General features: G+C 48.3%; 1 protein-coding gene across 2 annotated transcripts in view; it reads right to left on the bottom strand.

Annotated features, from left to right (window-relative positions):
* The window catches only part of EIF3M (eukaryotic translation initiation factor 3 subunit M), a 72,353-nt gene that overhangs the window by 30,636 nt on the left and 20,170 nt on the right, over positions 1-21,547 (bottom strand). Inside the window, exons 6-8 of one of the 2 annotated variants that reach the window (XM_063944469.1) lie at positions 17,612-17,635; positions 17,440-17,523; positions 16,395-16,494 (exon numbers count right to left, since the gene is read on the bottom strand). In XM_063944469.1, coding sequence (XP_063800539.1) covers positions 16,395-16,494; positions 17,440-17,523; positions 17,612-17,635 — 208 coding nt within the window. The remainder of the gene's footprint in view (positions 1-16,394; positions 16,495-17,439; positions 17,524-17,611; positions 17,636-21,547) is intronic. The other variant, XM_063944470.1, reaches the window with a different exon arrangement.

Below are 21,547 nucleotides of genomic sequence, written 5' to 3'. Positions count from 1 at the left end.
TAGAAGAGGTACCTTGACTATCACCTGCTGAGAATACAGCTTGTGAAAGGCTTCCAAAAACCGTCTCCCTTTCTGAGGGGGACGTTGGTAAAGCAGACTTCAGGAAACGGCGAGGTGGCTCTGTCTCTAATTTCAACCTGTACCCCTGAGATATTATCTGCAGGATCCAGGGATTTACCTGCGAGTGAGCCCACTGCGCGCTGTAATTCTTGAGACGACCGCCTACCGCCCCCGAGTCCGCTTGCGAAGCCCCAGCGTCATGCTGAGGCTTTTGTAGAAGCCGGGGAGGGCTTCTGTTCCTGGGAAGGAGCTGCCTGTTGCTGTCTCTTCCCTCGTCCTCTGCCTCGAGGCAGATATGAATAGCCCTTTGCTCTCTTATTTTTAAAGGAACGAAAGGGCTGCGGTTGAAAGGTCGGTGCCTTTTTCTGTTGGGGAGTGACTTGAGGTAGAAAGGTGGATTTCCCGGCCGTAGCCGTGGCCACCAAATCCGATAGACCGACCCCAAATAACTCCTCTACGCATCGCCTGTCCACTGTCGTGTCCATAAAGCTCTTCTGGCCGAAATGGACATAGCACTTACCCGTGATGCCAGTGTGCAGATATCTCTCTGTGCATCACGCATATAAAGAAATGCATCCTTTATTTGTTCTAACGACAGTAAAATATTGTCCCTGTCCAGGGTATCAATATTTTCGATCAGGGACTCTGACCAAACTACCCCAGCACTGCACATCCAGGCAGTCGCAATATCTGGTCGTAGTATAACACCTGCATGTGTGTATATACCTTTTTGGATATTTTCCATCCTCCTATCTGATGGATCTTTAAGTGCGGCCGTCTCAGGAGAGGGTAACGCCACTTGTTTTGATAAGCGTGTTAGCGCTTTGTCCACCCTAGGAGGTGTTTCCCAGCGCTCCCTAACCTCTGGCGGGAAAGGGTATAAAGCCAATAACTTCTTTGAAATTAGCAGTTTTTTTATCGGGGCACCCCACGCTTCATCACACACGTCATTTAATTCTTCTGATTCGGTAAAAACTACTGGTAGTTTTTTTCACACCCCACATAATACCCTGTTTAGTGGTACCTGTAGTATCAGCTAAATGTAACATCTCCTTTATTGCCAAAATCATATAACGTGTGGCCCTACTGGAAAATACGGTTAATTCGTCACCTTCACCACCGGAATCAGTGCCTGTGTCTGGGTCTGTGTCGACCGACTGAGGCAAGGGGCGTTTTACAGCCCCTGACGGTATTTGAGGCGCCTGGACAGACACTAATTGAGTGTCCGGCCGCCTCATGTCGGCAAACGACTGCTTAAGCGAGTTGACGCTATCCCGTAATTCCACAAATAAAGGTATCCATTCTGGTGTCGACCCCCTAGGAGGTGACATCCTCATATTTGGCAATTGCTCCGCCTCCACACCAATAACGTCCTCATACATGTCGACACACACGTACCGACACACAGCAGACACACAGGGAATGCTCTATACGAAGACAGGACCCACTAGCCCTTTGGGGAGACAGAGGGAGAGTCTGCCAGCACACACCAAAAAACGCTATATATGACAGGGATAGCCTTATGATTAAGTGCTCCCTTATAGCTGCTTTTATATTAATATATTGCCATTTATTTTGCCCCCCCTCTCTGTTATACCCTGTTTCTGTAGTGCAGTGCAGGGGAGAGACCTGGGAGCCTTCCTGACCAGCGGAGCTGTGACAGAAAATGGCGCCGTGTGCTGAGGAGATAGGCCCCGCCCCTTTTTCGGCGGGCTCGTCTCCCGCTATTTAGTACATTTAGGCAGGGGTAAATATCTCCATATAGCCTCTGGGGCTATATGTGAGGTATTTTTAGCCTTTTTAAAGGTTTTCATTTGCCTCCCAGGGCGCCCCCCCCCAGCGCCCTGCACCCTCAGTGACTGCCGTGTGAAGTGTGCTGAGAGGAAAATGGCGCACAGCTGCAGTGCTGTGCGCTACCTTAAGAAGACTGCAGGAGTCTTCAGCCGCCGATTCTGGACCTCTTCTTGCTTCAGCATCTGTGAGGGGGCCGGCGGCGTGGCTCCGGTGACCATCCAGGCTGTACCTGTGATCGTCCCTCTGGAGCTTCATGTCCAGTAGCCAAGAAGCCAATCCATCCTGCACGCAGGTGAGTTCACTTCTTCTCCCCTCTGTCCCTCGTTGCAGTGATCCTGTTGCCAGCAGGAATCACTGTAAAATAAAAAACCTAAGCTAAACTCTCTAAGCAGCTCTTTATGAGAGCCACCTAGAATTGCACCCTTCTCGGCCGGGCACAAAAATCTAACTGGAGTCTGGAGGAGGGTCATGGGGGGAGGAGCCAGTGCACACCACCTGACCTGTAAAAGCTTTACTTTTGTGCCCTGTCTCCTGCGGAGCCGCTATTCCCCATGGTCCTTTCAGGAACCCCAGCATCCACTACGGACTCCGAGAAATAGAATTATCGGTAAGTAAATTCTTATTTTCTCTGACGTCCTAGTGGATGCTGGGAACTCCGTAAGGACCATGGGGATTATACCAAAGCTCCCAAACGGGCGGGAGAGTGCGGATGACTCTGCAGCACCGAATGAGAGAACTCCAGGTCCTCCTCAGCCAGGGTATCAAATTTGTAGAATTTTACAAACGTATTTGCTCCTGACCAAGTAACTGCTCGGCAAAGTTGTAAAGCCGAGACCCCTCGGGCAGCTGCCCAAGATGAGCCCACCTTCCTTGTGGAGTGGGCATTTTAAGATTTTTGGCTGTGGCAGGCCTGCCACAGAATGTGCAAGCTGAATTGTACTACAAATCCAACGAGCAATCGTCTGCTTAGAAGCAGGAGCACCCAGTTTGTTGGGTGCATACAGGATAAACAGCGAGTCAGATTTTCTGACTCCAGCCGTCCTGGAAACATATATTTACAGGGCCCTGACCACGTCAAGCAACTTGGAATCCTCCAAGTCCTTAGTAGCCGCAGGTACCACAATAGGTTGCTTCATGTGAAATGCAGAAACCACCTTAGGTAGAAATTGAGGACAAGTCCTCAATTCTGCCCTGTCAGAATGAAATATTAAATAAGGGCTTTTATATGATAAAGCCGCCAATTCTGACACACGCCTGGCTGAAGCCAGGGCTAACAGCATCGTCACCTTCCATGTGAGATATTTTAAGTCCACAGTGGTGAGTGGTTCAAACCAATGTGACTTTAGGAAACTCAACACAACATTGAGATCCCAAGGTGCCACTGGAGGCACAAAAGGAGGCTGTATATGCAGTACCCCTTTTACAAATGTCTGAACTTCAGGCACTGAAGCCAGTTCCTTTTGGAAGAAAATCGACAGGGCCGAAAATTGAACCTTAATGGACCCTAATTTTAGGCCCATAGACAGTCCTGTTTGCAGGAAATGGAGGAAACGACCCAGTTGAAATTTCTCTGTAGGGGCCTTCTTGGCCTCCCACCACGCCACATATTTTCGCCAAATGCGGTGATAAGAATTTACTTACCGATAATTCTATTTCTCGGAGTCCGTAGTGGATGCTGGGGTTCCTGAAAGGACCATGGGGAATAGCGGCTCCGCAGGAGACAGGGCACAAAAAGTAAAGCTTTAGGATCAGGTGGTGTGCACTGGCTCCTCCCCCTATGACCCTCCTCCAAGCCTCAGTTAGGTACTGTGCCCGGACGAGCGTACACAATAAGGAAGGATTTATGAATCCCGGGTAAGACTCATACCAGCCACACCAATCACACTGTACAACCTGTGATCTGAACCCAGTTAACAGTATGATAACAGCGGAGCCTCTGAAAGGATGGCTCACAACAATAATAACCCGATTTTTGTAACTATGTACAAGTAATGCAGATAATCCGCACTTGGGATGGGCGCCCAGCATCCACTACGGACTCCGAGAAATAGAATTATCGGTAAGTAAATTCTTATTTTCTCTATCGTCCTAGTGGATGCTGGGGTTCCTGAAAGGACCATGGGGATTATACCAAAGCTCCCAAACGGGCGGGAGAGTGCGGATGACTCTGCAGCACCGAATGAGAGAACTCCAGGTCCTCCTTAGCCAGGGTATCAAATTTGTAGGATTTTACAAACGTGTTTGCCCCTGACTAAATAGCCGCTCGGCAAAGTTGTAAAGCCGAGACCCCTCGGGCAGCCGCCCAAGATGAGCCCACCTTCCTTGTGGAATGGGCATTTACATATTTTGGCTGTGGCAGGCCTGCCACAGAATGTGCAAGCTGAATTGTATTACACATCCAACTAGCAAAAGTCTGCTTAAAAGCAAGAGCACCCAGTTTGTTGGGTGCATACAGGATAACAGCAAGTCAGTTTTCCTGACTCCAGCCGTCCTGGAACCTATATTTTCAGGGCCCTGACCACATCTAGCAACTTGGAGTCCTCCAAGTCCCTAGTAGGCGCAAGACACCACAATAAGCTGGTTCAGGTGAAACACTGACACCACCTTAGGGAGAGAACTGGGGACGAGTCCGCAGCTCTGCCCTGTCCGAATGGACAAACAGATATGGGCTTTTTTGAGAAAAAAACCACCAATTTGATACTCGCCTGGTCCAGGCCAGGTCCAAGAGCATGTTCACTTTTCATGTGAGATGCTTCAAATCCACAGATTTGACTGGTTTTAAACCAATGTGTTTTGAGGAATCCCAGAACTACGTTGAGATCCCACAGTGCCACTGGAGGCACAAAAGGGGGTTGTATATGCAATACTCCCTTGACAAACTTCTGGACTTCAGGAACTGAAGCCAATTCTTTCTGGAAGAAAAATCGACAGGGCCGAAATTTGAACCTTAATGGACCCCAATTTGAGGCCCATAGACACTCCTGTTTGCAAGAAATGCAGGAATCGACCGAGTTGAAATTTCTTCGTGGGGCCTTCCTGGCCTCACACCACGCAACATATTTTCGCCACATGTGGTGATAATGTTGTGCGGTCACCTCCTTTCTGGCTTTGACCAGGGTAGGAATGACCTCTTCCTGAATGCCTTTTCCCTTAGGATCCGGCGTTCCACCGCCATGCCGTCAAACGCAGCTGCGGTAAGTCTTGGAACAGACATGGTACTTGCTGAAACAAGTCCCTTCTTAGCGGCAGAGGCCATAAGTCCTCTGTGAGCATCTCTTGAAGTTCCGGGTACCAAGTCCTTCTTGGCCAATCCGGAGCCATGAGTATAGTTCTTACTCCTCTACGTCTTATAATTCTCAGTACCTTAGGTATGAAAAGCAGAGGATGGAACACATACACCGACTGGTACACCCACGGTGTTACCAGAACGTCCACAGCTATTGCCTGAGGGTCTCTTAACCTGGCGCAATACCGGTCCCGTTTTTTGTTCAGACGGGACGCCATCATGTCCACCTTTGGTAATTCCCAACGGTTTACAATTATGTGGAAAACTTCCCCATGAAGTTCCCACTCTGCCGGGTGGAGGTCGTGCCTACTGAGGAAGTCTGCTTCCCAGTTTCCATTCCCGGAATGAAACACTGCTGACAGTGCTATCACATGATTTTCCGCCCAGCGAAAAGTCCTTGCAGTTTTTGCCACTGCCCTCCTGCTTCTTGTGCCGCCCTGTCTATTTACGTGGGCGACTGCCGTGATGTTTTATCCCACTGGATCAATACCGGCTGACCTTGAAGCAGAGGTCTTGCTAAGCTTAGAGCATTATAAATTTACCCTTAGCTATATTTATGTGGAGAAAAATCTCCAGACTTGATCACACTCCCTGGAAATTTTTTCCTTGTGTGACTGCTCCCCAGCCTCTCGGGCTGGCCTCCGTGGTCACCAACATCCAAAACTGAATGCCGAATCTGCGGCCCTCTAGAAGATGAGCACTCTGTAACCACCACAGGAGAGACACCCTTGTCCTTGGATATAGGGTTATCCGCTGATGCATCTGAAGATGCGATCCGGACCATTTGTCCAGCAGATCCCACTGAAAAGTTCTTGCATGAAATCTGCCGACTGGAATTGCTTCGAAGGAAGTCACCATTTTTTTACCATGGCCCTTGTGCAATGATGCACTGATTTTAGGAGGTTCCTGACTAGCTCGGATAACTCCCTGGCTTTCTCTTCCGGGAGAAACACCTTTTTCTGGACTGTGTCCAGAATCATCCCTAAGCACAGGAGACTTGTTGTCGGGATCAGCTGCGATTTTGGAATATTTAGAATCCACCCCTGCTGTTGTAACAGTATCCGAGATAGTGCTACTCCGACCTCCAACTGTTCCCTGGACTTTGCCCTTATCAGGAGATCGTCCAAGTAAGGGATAATTAAGACGCCTTTTCTTCGAAGAAGAACCATCATTTCGGCCATTACCTTGGTAAAGACCCGGGGTGCCGTAGACAATCCAAACGGCAGCGTCTGAAACTGATAGTGACAGTTCTGTACCACGAACCTGAGGTACCCTTAGTGATAAGGGCAAATTTGGGACATGGAGGTAAGCATCCCTGATGTCTCGGGACACCAGATAGTCCCCTTCTTCCCGGTTCGTTATCACTGCTCTGAGTGACTCCATCTTGATTTGAACCTTTGTAAGTGTTCAAATTTTTTTAGATTTAGAATAGGTCTCACCTAGCCTTCTGGCTTCAGTACCACAATATAGTGTGGAATAATACCCCTTTTCTTGTTGTAGGAGGGGTAATTTAATTATCACCTGCTGGGAATACAGCTCGTGAATTTTTTCCCATACTGCCTCCTTGTCGGAGGGAGACCTTGGTAAAGCAGACTTCAGGAGCCTGCGCAGGGGAAACGTCTCGACATTCCAAACTGTACCCCTGGGATACTACTTGTAGGATCCAGGGGTCCTGTACGGTCTCAGCGTCATGCTGAGAGCTTGTCAGAAGCGGTGGAACGCTTCTGTTCCTGGGAATGGGCTGCCTGCTGCAGTCTTCTTCCCTTTCCTCTATCCCTGGGCAGATATGACTCTTATAGGGACGAAAGGACTGAAGCTGAAAAGACGGTGTCTTTTTCTGCAGAGATGTGACTTAGGGTAAAAACGGTGGATTTTCCAGCAGTTGCCGTGGCCACCAGGTCCGATGGACCGACCCCAAATAACTCCTCTTCCTTTATACGGCAATACACCTTTGTGCCGTTTGGAATCTGCATCACCTGACCACTGTCGTGTCCATAAACATCTTCTGGCAGATATGGACATCGCACTTACTCTTGATGCCAGAGTGCAAATATCCCTCTGTGCATCTCGCATATATAGAAATACATCCTTTAAATGCTCTATAGTCAATAAAATACTGTCCCTGTCAAGGGTATCAATATTTTTAGTCAGGGAATCCGACCAAGCCACCCCAGCTCTGCACATCCAGGCTGAGGCGATCGCTGGTCGCAGTATAACACCAGTATGTGTGTATATACTTTTTATGATATTTTTCCAGCCTCCTGTCAGCTGGCTCCTTGAGGACGGCCCTATCTATAGACGGTACCGCCAATTGTTCTGATAAGCGTGTGAGCGCCTTATCCACCCTAAGGGGTGTTTCCCAACGCGCCCTAACTTCTGGCGGGAAAGGGTATACCGCCCATATTTTCTATCGGGGGGAACCCACGCATCATCACACACTTCATTTAATTTATCTGATTCAGGAAAAACTACGGTAGTTTTTTCACATCCCACATAATACCCTCTTTTGTGGTACTTGTAGTATCAGAAATATGTAACACCTCCTTCATTGCCCTTAACGTGTGGCCCTAATAAGGAATACGTTTGTTTATTCACCGTCGACACTGGATTCAGTGTCCCTGTCTGTGTCTGTGTCGACCGACTAAAGTAAACGGGCGTTTTAAAACCCCTGACGGTGTTTTTGAGACGTCTGGACCGGTACTAATTGTTTGTCGGCCGTCTCATGTCGTCAACCGACCTTGGCGCGTGTTGACATTATCACGTAATTCCCTAAATAAGCCATCCATTCCGGTGTCGACTCCCTAGAGAGTGACATCACCATTACAGGCAATTGCTCCGCCTCCTCACCAACATCGTCCTCATACATGTCGACACACGTACCGACACAGCACACACACAGGGAATGCTCTGATAGAGGACAGGACCCACTAGCCCTTTGGAGAGACAGAGGGAGAGTTTGCCAGCACACACCAAAAACGCTATAATTATATAGGGACAACCTTATATAAGTGTTTTCCCTTATAGCATCTTTTATATATTTCTAACGCCAAATTAGTGCCCCCCCTCTCTGTTTTAACCCTGTTTCTGTAGTGCAGTGCAGGGGAGAGCCTGGGAGCCTTCCCTCCAGCCTTTCTGTGAGGGAAAATGGCGCCGTGTGCTGAGGAGATAGGCCCCGCCCCTTTTTCGGCGGCCTCGTCTCCCGCTCTTAACGGATTCTGGCAGGGGTTAAATATCTCCATATAGCCCCCGGAGGCTATATGTGAGGTATTTTTAGCCAAAAAAGGTTTTCATTTGCCTCCCAGGGCGCCCCCCTCCCAGCGCCCTGCACCCTCAGTGACTGCCGTGTGAAGTGTGCTGAGAGGAAAATGGCGCACAGCTGCAGTGCTGTGCGCTACCTTAAGAAGACTGAGGAGTCTTCTGCCGCCGATTCTGGACCTCTTCTCGTTTCAGCATCTGCAAGGGGGCCGGCGGCGAGGCTCCGGTGACCATCCAGGCTGTACCTGTGATCGTCCCTCTGGAGCTAATGTCCAGTAGCCAAGAAGCCAATCCATCCTGCACGCAGGTGAGTTCACTTCTTCTCCCCTAAGTCCCTCGTTGCAGTGATCCTGTTGCCAGCAGGACTCACTGTAAAATAAAAAACCTAAGCTAAACTTTTCTAAGCAGCTCTTTAGGAGAGCCACCTAGATTGCACCCTTCTCGGCCGGGCACAAAAATCTAACTGAGGCTTGGAGGAGGGTCATAGGGGGAGGAGCCAGTGCACACCACCTGATCCTAAAGCTTTACTTTTTGTGCCCTGTCTCCTGTGGAGCCGCTATTCCCCATGGTCCTTTCAGGAACCCCAGCATCCACTAGGACGATAGAGAAAATGTTTTGCGGTTACGTCCTTCCTGGCCTTGACCAGGGTAGGGATGACTTCATCTGGAATGCCTTTTTCCTTCAGGATCCGGCGTTCAACCACCAAGCCGTCAAACGCAGCCGCGGTAAGTCTTGGAACAAACAAGGCCCCTGCTGGAGCAGGTCCTTTCTTAGAGGTAGAGGCCACGGTTCGTCCGTGAGCATCTCTTGAAGTTCCGGATACCAAGTTCTTCTTGGCCAATCCGGAGCCACGAGTATCGTTCTTACTCCCCTTTGCCGTATAATTCTCAGTACTTTTGGTATGAGAGGCAGAGGAGGGAACACATACACTGACTGGAACACCCACGGTGTTACCAGAGCGTCCACAGCTATTGCCTGAGGGTCTCTTGACCTGGCGCAATACCTGTCCAGTTTTTTGTTGAGGCGGGACGCCATCATATCCACCTTTGGTTTTTCCCAACGGTTCACAATCATGTGGAAGACTTCTGGATGAAGTCCCCACTCTCCCGGGTGTAGATCGTGTCTGCTGAGGAAGTCTGCTTCCCAGTTGTCCACTCCCGGAATGAACACTGCTGACAGTGCTATCACATGATCTTCCGCCCAGCGAAGAATCCTTGCAGCTTCTGCCATTGCCCCCCTGCCGCCCTGTCTGTTTACGTGGGCGACTGACGTGATGTTGTCCGATTGGATCAATACCGCCTGACCCTGAAGCAGGGGTTTCGCTTGACTTAGGGCATTGTAAATGGCCCTTAGTTCCAGAATGTTTATATGAAGAGATGTCTCCAGGCTTGACCATAAGCCCTGGAAATTCCTTCCCTGTGTGACTGCTCCCCAGCCTCGCAGGCTGGCATCCGTGGCCACCAGGACCCAGTCCCGAATGCCAAATCTGCGGCCCTCTAGAAGATGAGCACTCTGCAACCACCACAGGAGGGATACCCTTGTCCCCGGTGACAGGGTTATCCGCTGAAGCATCTGAAGATGCGACCCGGACCATTTGTCCAGTAGGTTCCACTGGAAAGTCTTGCGTGGAATCTGCCGAATGGGATTGCTTCGTAGGAAGCCACCATTTTTACCCAGAACCCTTGTGCATTGATGCACTGAGACTTGGTTCGGTTTTAGGAGGTTCCTGACTAGCTCGGATAACTCCCTGGCTTTCTCCTCCGGGAGAAACACCTTCTTTCTGGACTGTGTCCAGGATCATCCCTAGGAACAGAAGACAAGTCGTCGGAACCAGCTGCGATTTTGGAATATTGAGAATCCAATCGTGCTGCCGCAACACTACCTGAGATAGTGCTATACCGACTTCCAAGTGTTCCCTGGATCTTACCCTTATCAGGGAATCGTCCAAGTAAGGGATAACTAAAATTTCCTTCCTTCGAAGGGATATCATTTCGGCCATTACCTTGGTAAAGACCCGGGGTGCCGTGGACCATCCCTACGGCAGCGTCCGAACTGATAGTGACAGTTCTGTACCATAACCTGAAATACCCTTGGTGAGAAGGGTAAATTTTGACATGAAGGTAAGCATCCTTGATGTCCCGAGACATCATGTAGTCCCCTTCTTCCAGGTTTGCAATCACTGCTCTGAGTGACTCAATTTTGAATTTGAACCTCTGTATGCAAGTGTTCAAAGATTTTAGATTTTAAAATCGGTCTCACCGAGCCGTCTGGCTTCGGTACCACAATAGTGTGGAATAATACCCCGTTCCCTGTTGCAGGAGGGGTATCTTGATTATCACCTGCTGGGAATACAGCTTGTGAATGGTTTCCAAAACTGCCTCCCTGTCAGCGGGAGACGTCGGTAAAACAGACCTTTGGAAACGGCGAGGGGGATACGTCTCGAATTCCAATTTGTACCCCTGAAATATTACCTGAAGGATCCAGGGGTCTACTTGCGAGTGAGCCCACTGCGCACTGAAATTCATTGAGAACGGGACCCCACCGTGCCTGAACTTGTAAAGCCCTAGCGTCATACTGAGGGCTTGGCAGAGGCGGAAAAGAGTTTCTGTTCCTTGGAACTGGCTGATCTCTGCAGCCATTTTCCTCTCCCTCTGTCACGAGCAGAAAAGAGGAACCCTTTTGTCCGCTTGCCAACCAGGACTGCGCCTGATAATACGGCGTCTTATTTTGAGAGGCGACCTGGGGTACATCCCCTTTTTTGTTAAGGCAATACTTCCAAATGCCGTTTGGAATCCGCATCACCTGACCACTTTACTGGTATAATTGGACAACGCACTTATACTTGATGCCAGTCGGCAAATATTCCGCTGTGCATCATGCATATATAGAAATGCATCTTTTAATTGCTCTATAGGCAATAATATACTGTCCTTATCTAGGATATCAAATTTCCAGTCAGGGAATCCGACCACGCCAACCCAGCACTGCACATCCAGGCTGAGGCGATTGCTGGTCGCAGTATAACACCAGTATGTGTGTAAATACATTTTAGGATACCCTCCTGCTTTCTATCAGCAGGATCCCTAAGGGCGGCCATCTCCAGAGAGGGTAGAGCCCTTGTTCTTACAAGCGTGTGAGCGCCTTATCCCCCCCTAGGGGGTGTTTCCCAACGCACCCTAACCTCTGGCGGGAAAAGGTATACTGCCAATAACTTTTTAGAAATTATCAATTGTTATCGGGGGGAAACCCACGCATCATCACACACCTCATTTTATTTCTCAGATTCAGGAAAACTACAGGAAGTTTTTCCTCACCAAACATAATACCCCTTTTTTTTTGGTGGTATTTATATTATCAGAAGAGTGTAAACTTTTTCCATTGCCTCAATCATGCAATGTGTGGCCCTATTGGAAATCACGGTTGTCTCTTCACCGTCGACACAGGAGTCAGTATCCGTGTCGGCGTCTGTATCCGAGGTAACGGGCGCTTTAGAGCCCCTGTATGAGACGTCTGGACATGCACAAGCTGAGTAGCCGGCTGTCTCATGTCAACCACTGTCTTTTATACAAAGCTGACACTGTCACGCAATTTCAACAGTACATCCACTCAGGTGTCGACCCCCCAGGGGGTGACAACACTATTACAGACACTCTACTCCGTCTCCTCATCATTTTTCTCCTCATACATGTCGACACAAACGTACCGACACACAGCACACACACAGGGAATGCTCTGATAGAAGACAGGACCCCACTAGCCCTTTGGGGAGACAGAGGGAGAGTTTGCCAGCACACACCAGAGCGCTATATATATATATATATATATATATATATATATATATACAGGGATAACCTTATATAAGTGTTTTTCCCTTTATAGCTGCTGTATTGTTTATACTGCGCCTAATTTGTGCCCCCCTCTCTTTTTTAACCCCTTTCTGTAGTGTAGTGACTGCAGGGGAGAGCCAGGGAGCTTCCCTCCAACTGAGCTGTGAGGGAAAATGGCGCCAGTGTGCTGAGGAGATAAGGACGCCGAGAAAGGGGCGGAGCCTATCATCCGTTTTCTTGTATGTTTTGGCAGGGGTTAAATGCATCCATATAGCCCAGGAGTTATATGTGATGCATTTATTTTAGCCATAAAAGGTTTTCTATCTATTTATTGCGTCTCAGGGCGCTGCCCCCCCAGCGCCCTGCACCCTCAGTGACCGGAGTGTGAAGTGTGCTGAGAGCAATGGCGCACAGCTGCGGTGCTGTGCGCCTACCTTTATCTGAAGACAGGAAAGTCTTCTGCCGCCGATTTTTCCGGACCTCTTCGCTCTTCTGGCTCTGTAAGGGGGCCGGCGGCGCGGCTCCGGTGACCCATCCAGGCTGAACCTGTGATCGTCCCTCTGGAGCTAATGTCCAGTAGCCTAAGAAGCCCAATCCACTCTGCACGCAGGTGAGTTCGCTTCTTCTCCCCTTAGTCCCTCGATGCAGTGAGCCTGTTGCCAGCAGGTCTCACTGAAAATAATAAACCTAAACTAAAACTTTCACAAAGAGCTCAGGAGAGCCCCTAGTGTGCACCCTTCTCGTCGGGCACAGAAAATCTAACTGAGGCTTGGAGGAGGGTCATAGGGGGAGGAGCCAGTGCACACCAGGTGATCCTAAAGCTTTCTTTAGATGTGCCCTGTCTCCTGCGGAGCCGCTATTCCCCATGGTCCTTACGGAGTTCCCAGCATCCACTAGGACGTCAGAGAAACTACGGGTAGTTTTTTCTCCCCAAACATAATACCCTTTTTTGTGGTACCTGGATGTAAATCAGAAATGTTTAACACCTCTTTCATTGCCTCAATCATGCAGTGAATGGCCCTGACAGGCATTAGGTTTGACTCATCGTCGTCGACACTGTTACGTGCACTTATTTCTTTCCATAAGTTCATCCACTCGGGTGTCTGCCCCGCAGGGGGTGACGTCCCTTCAAAATGCATCTGCTCCGCCTCCACCTCATTATCCTCATCAGACATGTCGACACAGCCGTACCGACACACCCCACACACACAGGGAATGCTCAACAGAGGACAGGACCCACAAAAAGCCCTTTGGGGGGACAGAGTGAGTATGCCAGCACACACCAGAGCGCTATATATATATATATATATACAGGGACTAACTGAGTTATGTCCCTAATAGCTGCTTTTCATATAATATATGTATATATACTGCCAAATTTAATGCCCCCCCTGTCTTTTCCCTCTTACTGTTACTGTATATTGCAGGGAAGAGCCAGGGAGCTTCCTTCCAGCCGAGCTGTGAGGGAAAAATGGCGCCAGTGTGCTGAGGAGATAGGCTCCGCCCCTTTTTCGCGGCCTATTCTCCCGCTTTTTATGGAATTCTGGCAGGGGTATTTACCTCATATATAGCCTCTGGGGTTATATATTGAGGTATTTTAGCCAGCCAAGGTGTTATTATTGCTGCCTCAGGGCGCCCCCCCCCAGCGCCCTGCACCCTCAGTGACCGGAGTGTGAAGTGTGAGAGGAGCAATGGCGCACAGCTGCAGTGCTGTGCGCTACCTTGGTGAAGACAGTCTTCATGCCGCCGATTTTCCGGACCATCTTCTTGCTTCTGGCTCTGTAAGGGGGACGGCGGCGCGGCTCCGGGACCGAACACCAAGGACTGGGCCTGCGGTCGATCCCTCTGGAGCTAATGGTGTCCAGTAGCCTAAGAAGCCCAATCCGGCTGCAAGCAGGCGAGTTCGCTTCTTCTCCCCTTAGTCCCTCGCTGCAGTGAGCCTGTTGCCAGCAGGTCTCACTGAAAATAAAAAACCTAAGTCTATTCTTTCTAAGAGCTCAGGAGAGCCCCTAGTGTGCATCCAACCTCGGCCGGGCACGAATTCTAACTGAGGCTTGGAGGAGGGTCATAGTGGGAGGAGCCAGTGCACACCAGGTAGTCTGAAATCTTTCTAGAGTGCCCAGCCTCCTTCGGAGCCCGCTATTCCCCATGGTCCTTACGGAGTTCCCAGCATCCACTAGGACGTCAGAGAAAATAGTACTAAGGTGTCTCTCTCTCTCTCTCTCTATATATATATATATATATATATATATATATATATATATATATCTATATCTGGCAAAGTGTAGTGCACGTGGCCAGTACTATATCAAACTGATCCCAAATTCCCACCTACACCCCTGCGGGTGTAGTACAGGAACGTTCTGGAATCACAAACTGGAAGACAGGAAGCAAGATTAAAATGGCCATCATGCCTCACAGTGCAGGGTATATGTAACAAGTGCAGCCAACCCTGTAATATAGGCTTAACAGCCGATTTCATCAATGTCACCCCCCTTATGCAGCCCTCCGCTAATGTCATCTTCCCCCCCCCCCCTTCTGCTCCCTCCCCCGTGGCCCGTGTACCGCTGTCTGAGCGGGAATTACCAGGACGCGGGTATCTCACTCCCAGCGCAATCAGGGTGCAGGGAGCCGGGGAGCGCTGTAATGGAGCGCGGTCCTACAGCGGCGGCCGGCGGGTGAGCGCGGTGGCCGGTCTCAGCGGTGGAGGCGGCGCTGCTCGGAGCGGTTGCCGGGGCGGCCTGTCAGGAGAGGCGGGTGCGGGCGCAGTGAGAGCGGCGTCAGTGACCAGTGTCCCCCCACAGCGGGGCGGCAGCGTGCGCTGACCGCCCCGTACCCCAAGCATACCTGACTCCAGAGGCGAAGGCTGTGACGGGGCTTCTATCTGTAAGCTCCGTCCAGCTGTAGCAGCAGTCAGGGAATGAGCTGCGTGTGGCTGTGAGGGTGCTCTTTGTGAGGACCGACACGCCATGCGCTGCTCCGTGCAGCGGCACTATCCCGGACCCAAGTTTTTACAGAAACTGGGAAGGGATGTGCTGTGAGCAAAAAATGTAAAAGTAGAAAAAAAAATAAAAAAATATTCAAAGTAGTGTGGTTAAGCTCCACACAAGCCCTGTTGCTACGAGAAGCACAGAAAAAACACTGAGGTACTCTGGGATATGGAGGGGAGGAGAGTTCTAAATTTTAATATTCAGTGCCTTGTTCCTACGGAAACCGTCCATATCCCAAGAGTACTCCAGTGACCCCTAGTGGATGAAAGAGAAAACTGATTTGCCTGAGCCAGGAATATATGGAAGGGCCCGTTGCATGCTGGGAGTCCGGAAAGCTTTGACCGATTGGTGCAAATCCACTGTCGCTTCATCATATCCCATTGTTATCCTGCAGATAACCTGTGGACCCTGCCGGAAGAAATCTACCACTTACAAGATTACCAGTTATAGTGCGCACAGATATACCGCAGCGCTTTACAGAGAATATATATATATTTTTTTTTAGGCTATTCACATAAGTCCCTGCCCCAGTGGAGCTTAGTCTATATTCCCTTTGTGATTGCAGGAGGAAACTTGAGTACCTGGAGGAAACCCACGCAAGGGGATAATGTACAAATTCCACACAGTTAGGGCCATGTTGGAAATTAAACCCATGACCTCAGTGCTGTGAGGCAGTAATGCTAACCATTACACCATCCGTATTGCCCAAAGATGGGACACTGACCGCAGTTTACAAATCCCCATTAAAACAGCTGAACAAAAAATAGTGGGGTTTTGCTTCAATTTATCAGTGGAAATGGAGACTAAATTTACCCTGAAATAAAATTCTCTTTTTTAAGGGATTAGCACAAACCCCCTTCTTGCATATTGTACTAAATTTGGTGATAAAGCTCTGTTGCAATAACTCATATTCCAGTGCCCAATAATGAAATGTTATTTGCTTTGCGATTTATTATTTTTGGCTAGGTAAAACAGATAAAGTGGCCGAGTGACGTCTGTATCTGTAACTCCAGACCAAGATTAGTAACTGATGTGAAGTCCTTACTGTACAATGCCGCACAACACTTCTGCACAATCTACAAATAGACAACTTAAACCAAAACTACATCAACATTACTTATAATGCATCTATTACGATTATTTGGCCGGTCTAGTCAATGGTAATATTTGGGTGCTACTTACATCATGAATAAGTTCTCCTTCCAAAAACTTAATTGGCTTTAAAGCCAGGAGGTGATCAAGTAAGAATGTTTTGGGGTCCTTGAGTGCTCTTACAATACACCTAAGTCAAAGAAAGAGAGAATAAAGTTGAGGATTTGAAGCCATACTGTGACTGTTTACTAAGACCAGAAAAACGTAAACTCTAGTAGAAATCTACAGCTGCGTAATTCAGAGAAGTTTCTGATCTCCACCCTGGTTGCAGTCTTATCATAGCCCTTCCAGACAACCATCTCAATCGCTGAATTGTTCCCACACCCCTGCTTACTGCACTGGCTGTTTGGTCCAACCATAACACAGTAAAGGGCCCTACACACTTGGTGACATCGATAATACAAACGATATTGTTAAAAAATGAATGATAATTCGTTCAACGTGTATGTATCAACGATGAGCGTCCCCAGTGTCATTCATCGATCGTTTATACATGCAAGCCCACTTGGATGATATAGATGTAATGTACTGTCGTATCGTCCAAATCGGCCATAGATATTGCCCAGTGTGTATGCAAAAATCGTTGTTTGGGGGGGGGGGGAACGACCAAAATTGCCCAGTGTGTAGGGCCCTTAAGGAAGGCCTGTTGTGAGAGCGGCCCCATGTAGTATAAATCAGCTAGATATGGATTGTGCTATAAGCGTCTTATTACTTACATAACTCCTAGATTATTTACCTAGTCTTACTTTGGTAACATTATACATCTTGCATCATATATTTAAGTTTTCTATCTTTAGCTAGAGATCACTGGACGTGCTAATAATCCATATATAAGCATACCACCCCTTTAAACCGGGACGCTCATTGATTATACAGGTTCTGTGGCTGGCTAACTTCCATCCTGCATTTCAACTGGTTTTAATCAGCCACAGAACCTGTGTAATCCATGAGTGCCCCGGTTTAAAGGGATGGTATGGTAAGCCTATACATCTATCCTGTGATAAACAATATATGGAGACAGACCAGGTTATAGGGGTTATATGCAGTAAAGGCACAACCCGGTTGGAGATATTACTTGTGGGCATCAAGGCGGGCCTGAGACGCGTTGTCATCTGTGTAACTTCCCAGCAGTTCCACCATCACCTTCGCCGCATCATCGCTGTAAAAGAGAAGGTTTATATTAAGTGCTCATGTGCCGCCAGGACCCAATTACTGAAACATAAATGTAGAATGAATATTAAATGTACCTGAGGGTATCTGCTTCATCATCACTAATTAGAAAAGGAGACTCATTAGAGGCAATTTGTTTTAATTATTATTTTATAACTAGTTAGGTTACTATAAACACAATGCTTCTATGTGGACTACCACAACCAAAGAAATGATTGGCTGGCACAATCAAGCTGGAAGCAAGCAGAAATCATTATCCCAAGCGGAGCCAAATTGTTGATTAAGAGACCTGGAGACTTGCAAGTTCGAAACTTACGACATGTTGGGAGACGTATTTCAGCAACGTTGGCAGGTTACAGATTTCATATCCCAGAACGATTATATTAGAATGCATTGGATTAATACTTCTAACACAAAGGAAAACTTGTTTCACTTTACGTCATCCATTATCAATCAACATAGTAGGATCAAGAATCGTGTACTATTACCACAAAGCTAAGGTAAGGCCACAGAGAGGAAGGAGTCTTCTAAAACAACCAACATCCTGCGATGTCTCAAATCTATGGTCAGTGTAGATGCCGACCTCTGATTCAGACGTTGCGCAATCTGGGAAGTAGTTGCGCAATCTTTGAAGTAGTTTCCCAGAGTAGTGAGGATGATATTCTCTGATGTGGGAGATTGAACAGAGGCCAAAAGGTCCACAGTTATCCCTTTTACTCACCTCTTCGACATGAAGTACGTTTATTTTCCTGCCAATTCCAAAATCTTAGAACGTACCCCTCCCATCATGAGTAGTACCCAGGGCATCCCGCAAGCTCTTTACTATCAGGATTGTTCACTGTAAGCAAAGTCTGATTCAACATTAAAGAAACAGACCGTACAAAGTTGTTCTAGTAATCATGATCATCAATAGTCGCCAAGACATTACCCAGCACTTTGTCAACCAGTAATATTTATTCACTTCAGCCCTAGTGGAGCCTACAATCATATGTCCCTACTTCAAACAGAAGCGAGAACCTATTAACCTAGGAGGATAGTTAGTCATCCCTGGTAATAAATTTAACACACAGACATCCTGATGAGAACTGAACACAGTGCCCAAACACACTAGTGTAAAAAGTCACACACTGCGCCATACCACGGCTACAAACATTCTGCTTTAATTAAGGTTCTAATATCAGACATTAGTCGGAACAGCTAGCTCAGATACAGCTACCTTTCTTTTCCCATTTTGTTTCAGCTATTCATCCTCTCGGAGCGTCTCCAGCAGATTATATTGGCAGCTATAATTAACCTGCGTATGACCATCTCTAGGGAATACATAGGTTTTATCAGTACACATTATACCGATAGCGGCAACCCTTCTGTTGGAATCCCAGCAGCGAGTCACCTCGCCACGCTTCGGGCCCGGTGGCTCACTTCACTTGCCACAGGTTACAGTCCCACTCGGGTGAAGGCGTGGACCTGCCAACCAAGTGGGAATAACCTGCAATTGTCTGGATTCTTGTCGGCGCTCTTTCACCAGCTGTCGGGATTCCGACATTGGTCTCCTGTACCCCGGGATCCCGACAAACAGAATTTGAACTGCAACCTGTCTATAGTACCATCACATCTGGCTGGAATTTCTAACAAAGTATATTTATTGTGGCTGGTAACAATCCTCTGAAGGGGCAGGAGCAGACCTATACAGTTCCTCCCCCTTCAGCCTGCACCGCCAAAGAAAACACACTGTGTAATTCGCTTCCACATCAAGGTGCAGAGGTTGCCAGACATCATGGTAGTAACATCAGGTGACCTCATCTGGAATTTCCTATGCAATAGGGCCCCACCAGTTAATGTAGAAAAGGCCACTAAATCTCTTAGAGCCAGTTTTACCCCTTAATACAACAAGAGTCCTATCTAGACCACGTCACTTGTACTCTTCAATTGGAAGAAAAAGCTGCCGTCAACCGTTCCAATCCATTCACAACCAGCACCCAGGGATTTCAGCAATTAGCGTCAGCTTGTCAATGCAGCAGAAGAAATCAATACAAAAGTTAAAGCCACAAAAAATAAGATTTTACTCACCGGTAAATCTATTTCTCGTAGTCCGTAGTGGATGCTGGGAACTCCGTAAGGACCATGGGGAATAGCGGCTCCGCAGGAGACTGGGCACAACTAAAGAAAGCTTTAGGTCACCTGGTGTGCACTGGCTCCTCCCACTATGACCCTCCTCCAAGCCTCAGTTAGGACACTGTGCCCGGACGAGCTGACATAATAAGGAAGGATTTTGAATCCCGGGTAAGACTCATACCAGCCACACCAATCACACCGTATAACTCGTGATACTATACCCAGTTAACAGTATGAAATATAACTGAGCCTCTCAACAGATGGCTCAACAATAACCCTTTAGTTAGGCAATAACTATATACAAGTATTGCAGACAATCCGCACTTGGGATGGGCGCCCAGCATCCACTACGGACTACGAGAAATAGATTTACCGGTGAGTAAAATCTTATTTTCTCTGACGTCCTAGTGGATGCTGGGAACTCCGTAAGGACCATGGGGATTATACCAAAGCTCCCAAACGGGCAGGAGAGTGCGGATGACTCTGCAGCACCGAATGAGAGAACTCCAGGTCCTCCTCAGCCAGGGTATCAATTTTGTAGAATTTAGCAAACGTGTTTGCCCCTGACCAAGTTGCAGCTCGGCAAAGTTGGAAAGCCGAGACCCCTCGGGCAGCTGCCCAAGATGAGCCCACCTTCCTTGTGGAATGGGCTTTTACAGATTTTGGCTGCGGTAGTCCAGCCGCAGAATGCGCCAGCTGAATTGTGCTACAAATCCAGCGAGCAATAGTCTGCTTAGAAGCAGGAGCACCCAGTTTGCTGGGTGCATACAGGATAAACAGCGAGTCAGTTCTCCTGACTCTAGCCGTCCTGGAAACATAATTTTTCAAGGCCCTGACTACGTCCAGTAACCTGGAATCCTCCAAGTCCCTAGTAGCCGCAGGCACTACAATAGGTTGGTTCAAGTGAAAAGCTGATACCACCTTAGGGAGAAACTGGGGACGAGTCCTCAATTCTGCCCTATCCATATGGAAAATCAGATAAGGACTTTTATATGACAAAGCCGCCAATTCTGATACACGCCTGGCCGAAGCCAAGGCCAATAACATGACCACTTTCCGCGTGAGATATTTTAGATCCACGGTTTTTAGTGGCTCACACCAATGTGATTTTAAGAAACTCAACACCACGTTGAGAACCCAAGGTGCCACTGGAGGCACAACCGGGGGCTGAATATGCAGCACTCCTTTTACAATGTCTGAACTTCAGGAACTGAAGCTAGTTCTTTCTGGAAGAAAATCGACAGAGCCGAGATCTGTACCTTAATGGAGCCTAATTTTAGGCCCATAGACACTCCTGCTTGTAGGAAATGCAGAAATCGACCTAGTTGAAATTCCTCTGTTGGGGCCTTTTTTGGCCTCACACCAAGCAACATATTTTCGCCATATGCGGTGATAATGTTTTGCAGTTACATCTTTCCTGGCTTGAATCAGCGTAGGAATGACTTCCTCCGGAATGCCCTTTTCCTTTAGGATCCGGCGTTCAACCGCCATGCCGTCAAAACGTAGCCGCGGTAAGTCTTGGAACAGACAGGGCCCCTGCTGCCGCAGGTCCTGTCTGAGCGGCAGAGGCCATGGGTCCTCTGATATAATTTCTTGAAGTTCTGGGTACCAAGCTCTTCTTGGCCAGTCCGGAACCACGAGTATCGTTCTTACTCCTCGCCTTCCTATTATTCTCAGTACCTTTTGTATGAGAGGCAGAGGGGGGAACACATAAACCGACTGGTACACCCACGGTGTTACCAGAGCGTCCACAGCTATCGCCTGAGGGTCCCTTGACCTGGCGCAATATCTTTTATAGCTTTTTGTTGAGGCGGGACGCCATCATGTCCACCTGTGGCCTTTCCCAATGGTGTATAATCCTTTGGAAGACTTCTGGATGAAATCCCCACTCTCCCGGGTGG

The sequence above is a fragment of the Pseudophryne corroboree genome, chromosome 11 (assembly GCF_028390025.1).
Source record: "Pseudophryne corroboree isolate aPseCor3 chromosome 11, aPseCor3.hap2, whole genome shotgun sequence".
Taxonomy (NCBI): Eukaryota; Metazoa; Chordata; class Amphibia; order Anura; family Myobatrachidae; genus Pseudophryne; species Pseudophryne corroboree.
Note: the sequence above shows the minus strand (reverse complement) of the source record. Positions and strands in the feature narration are given on the sequence as shown.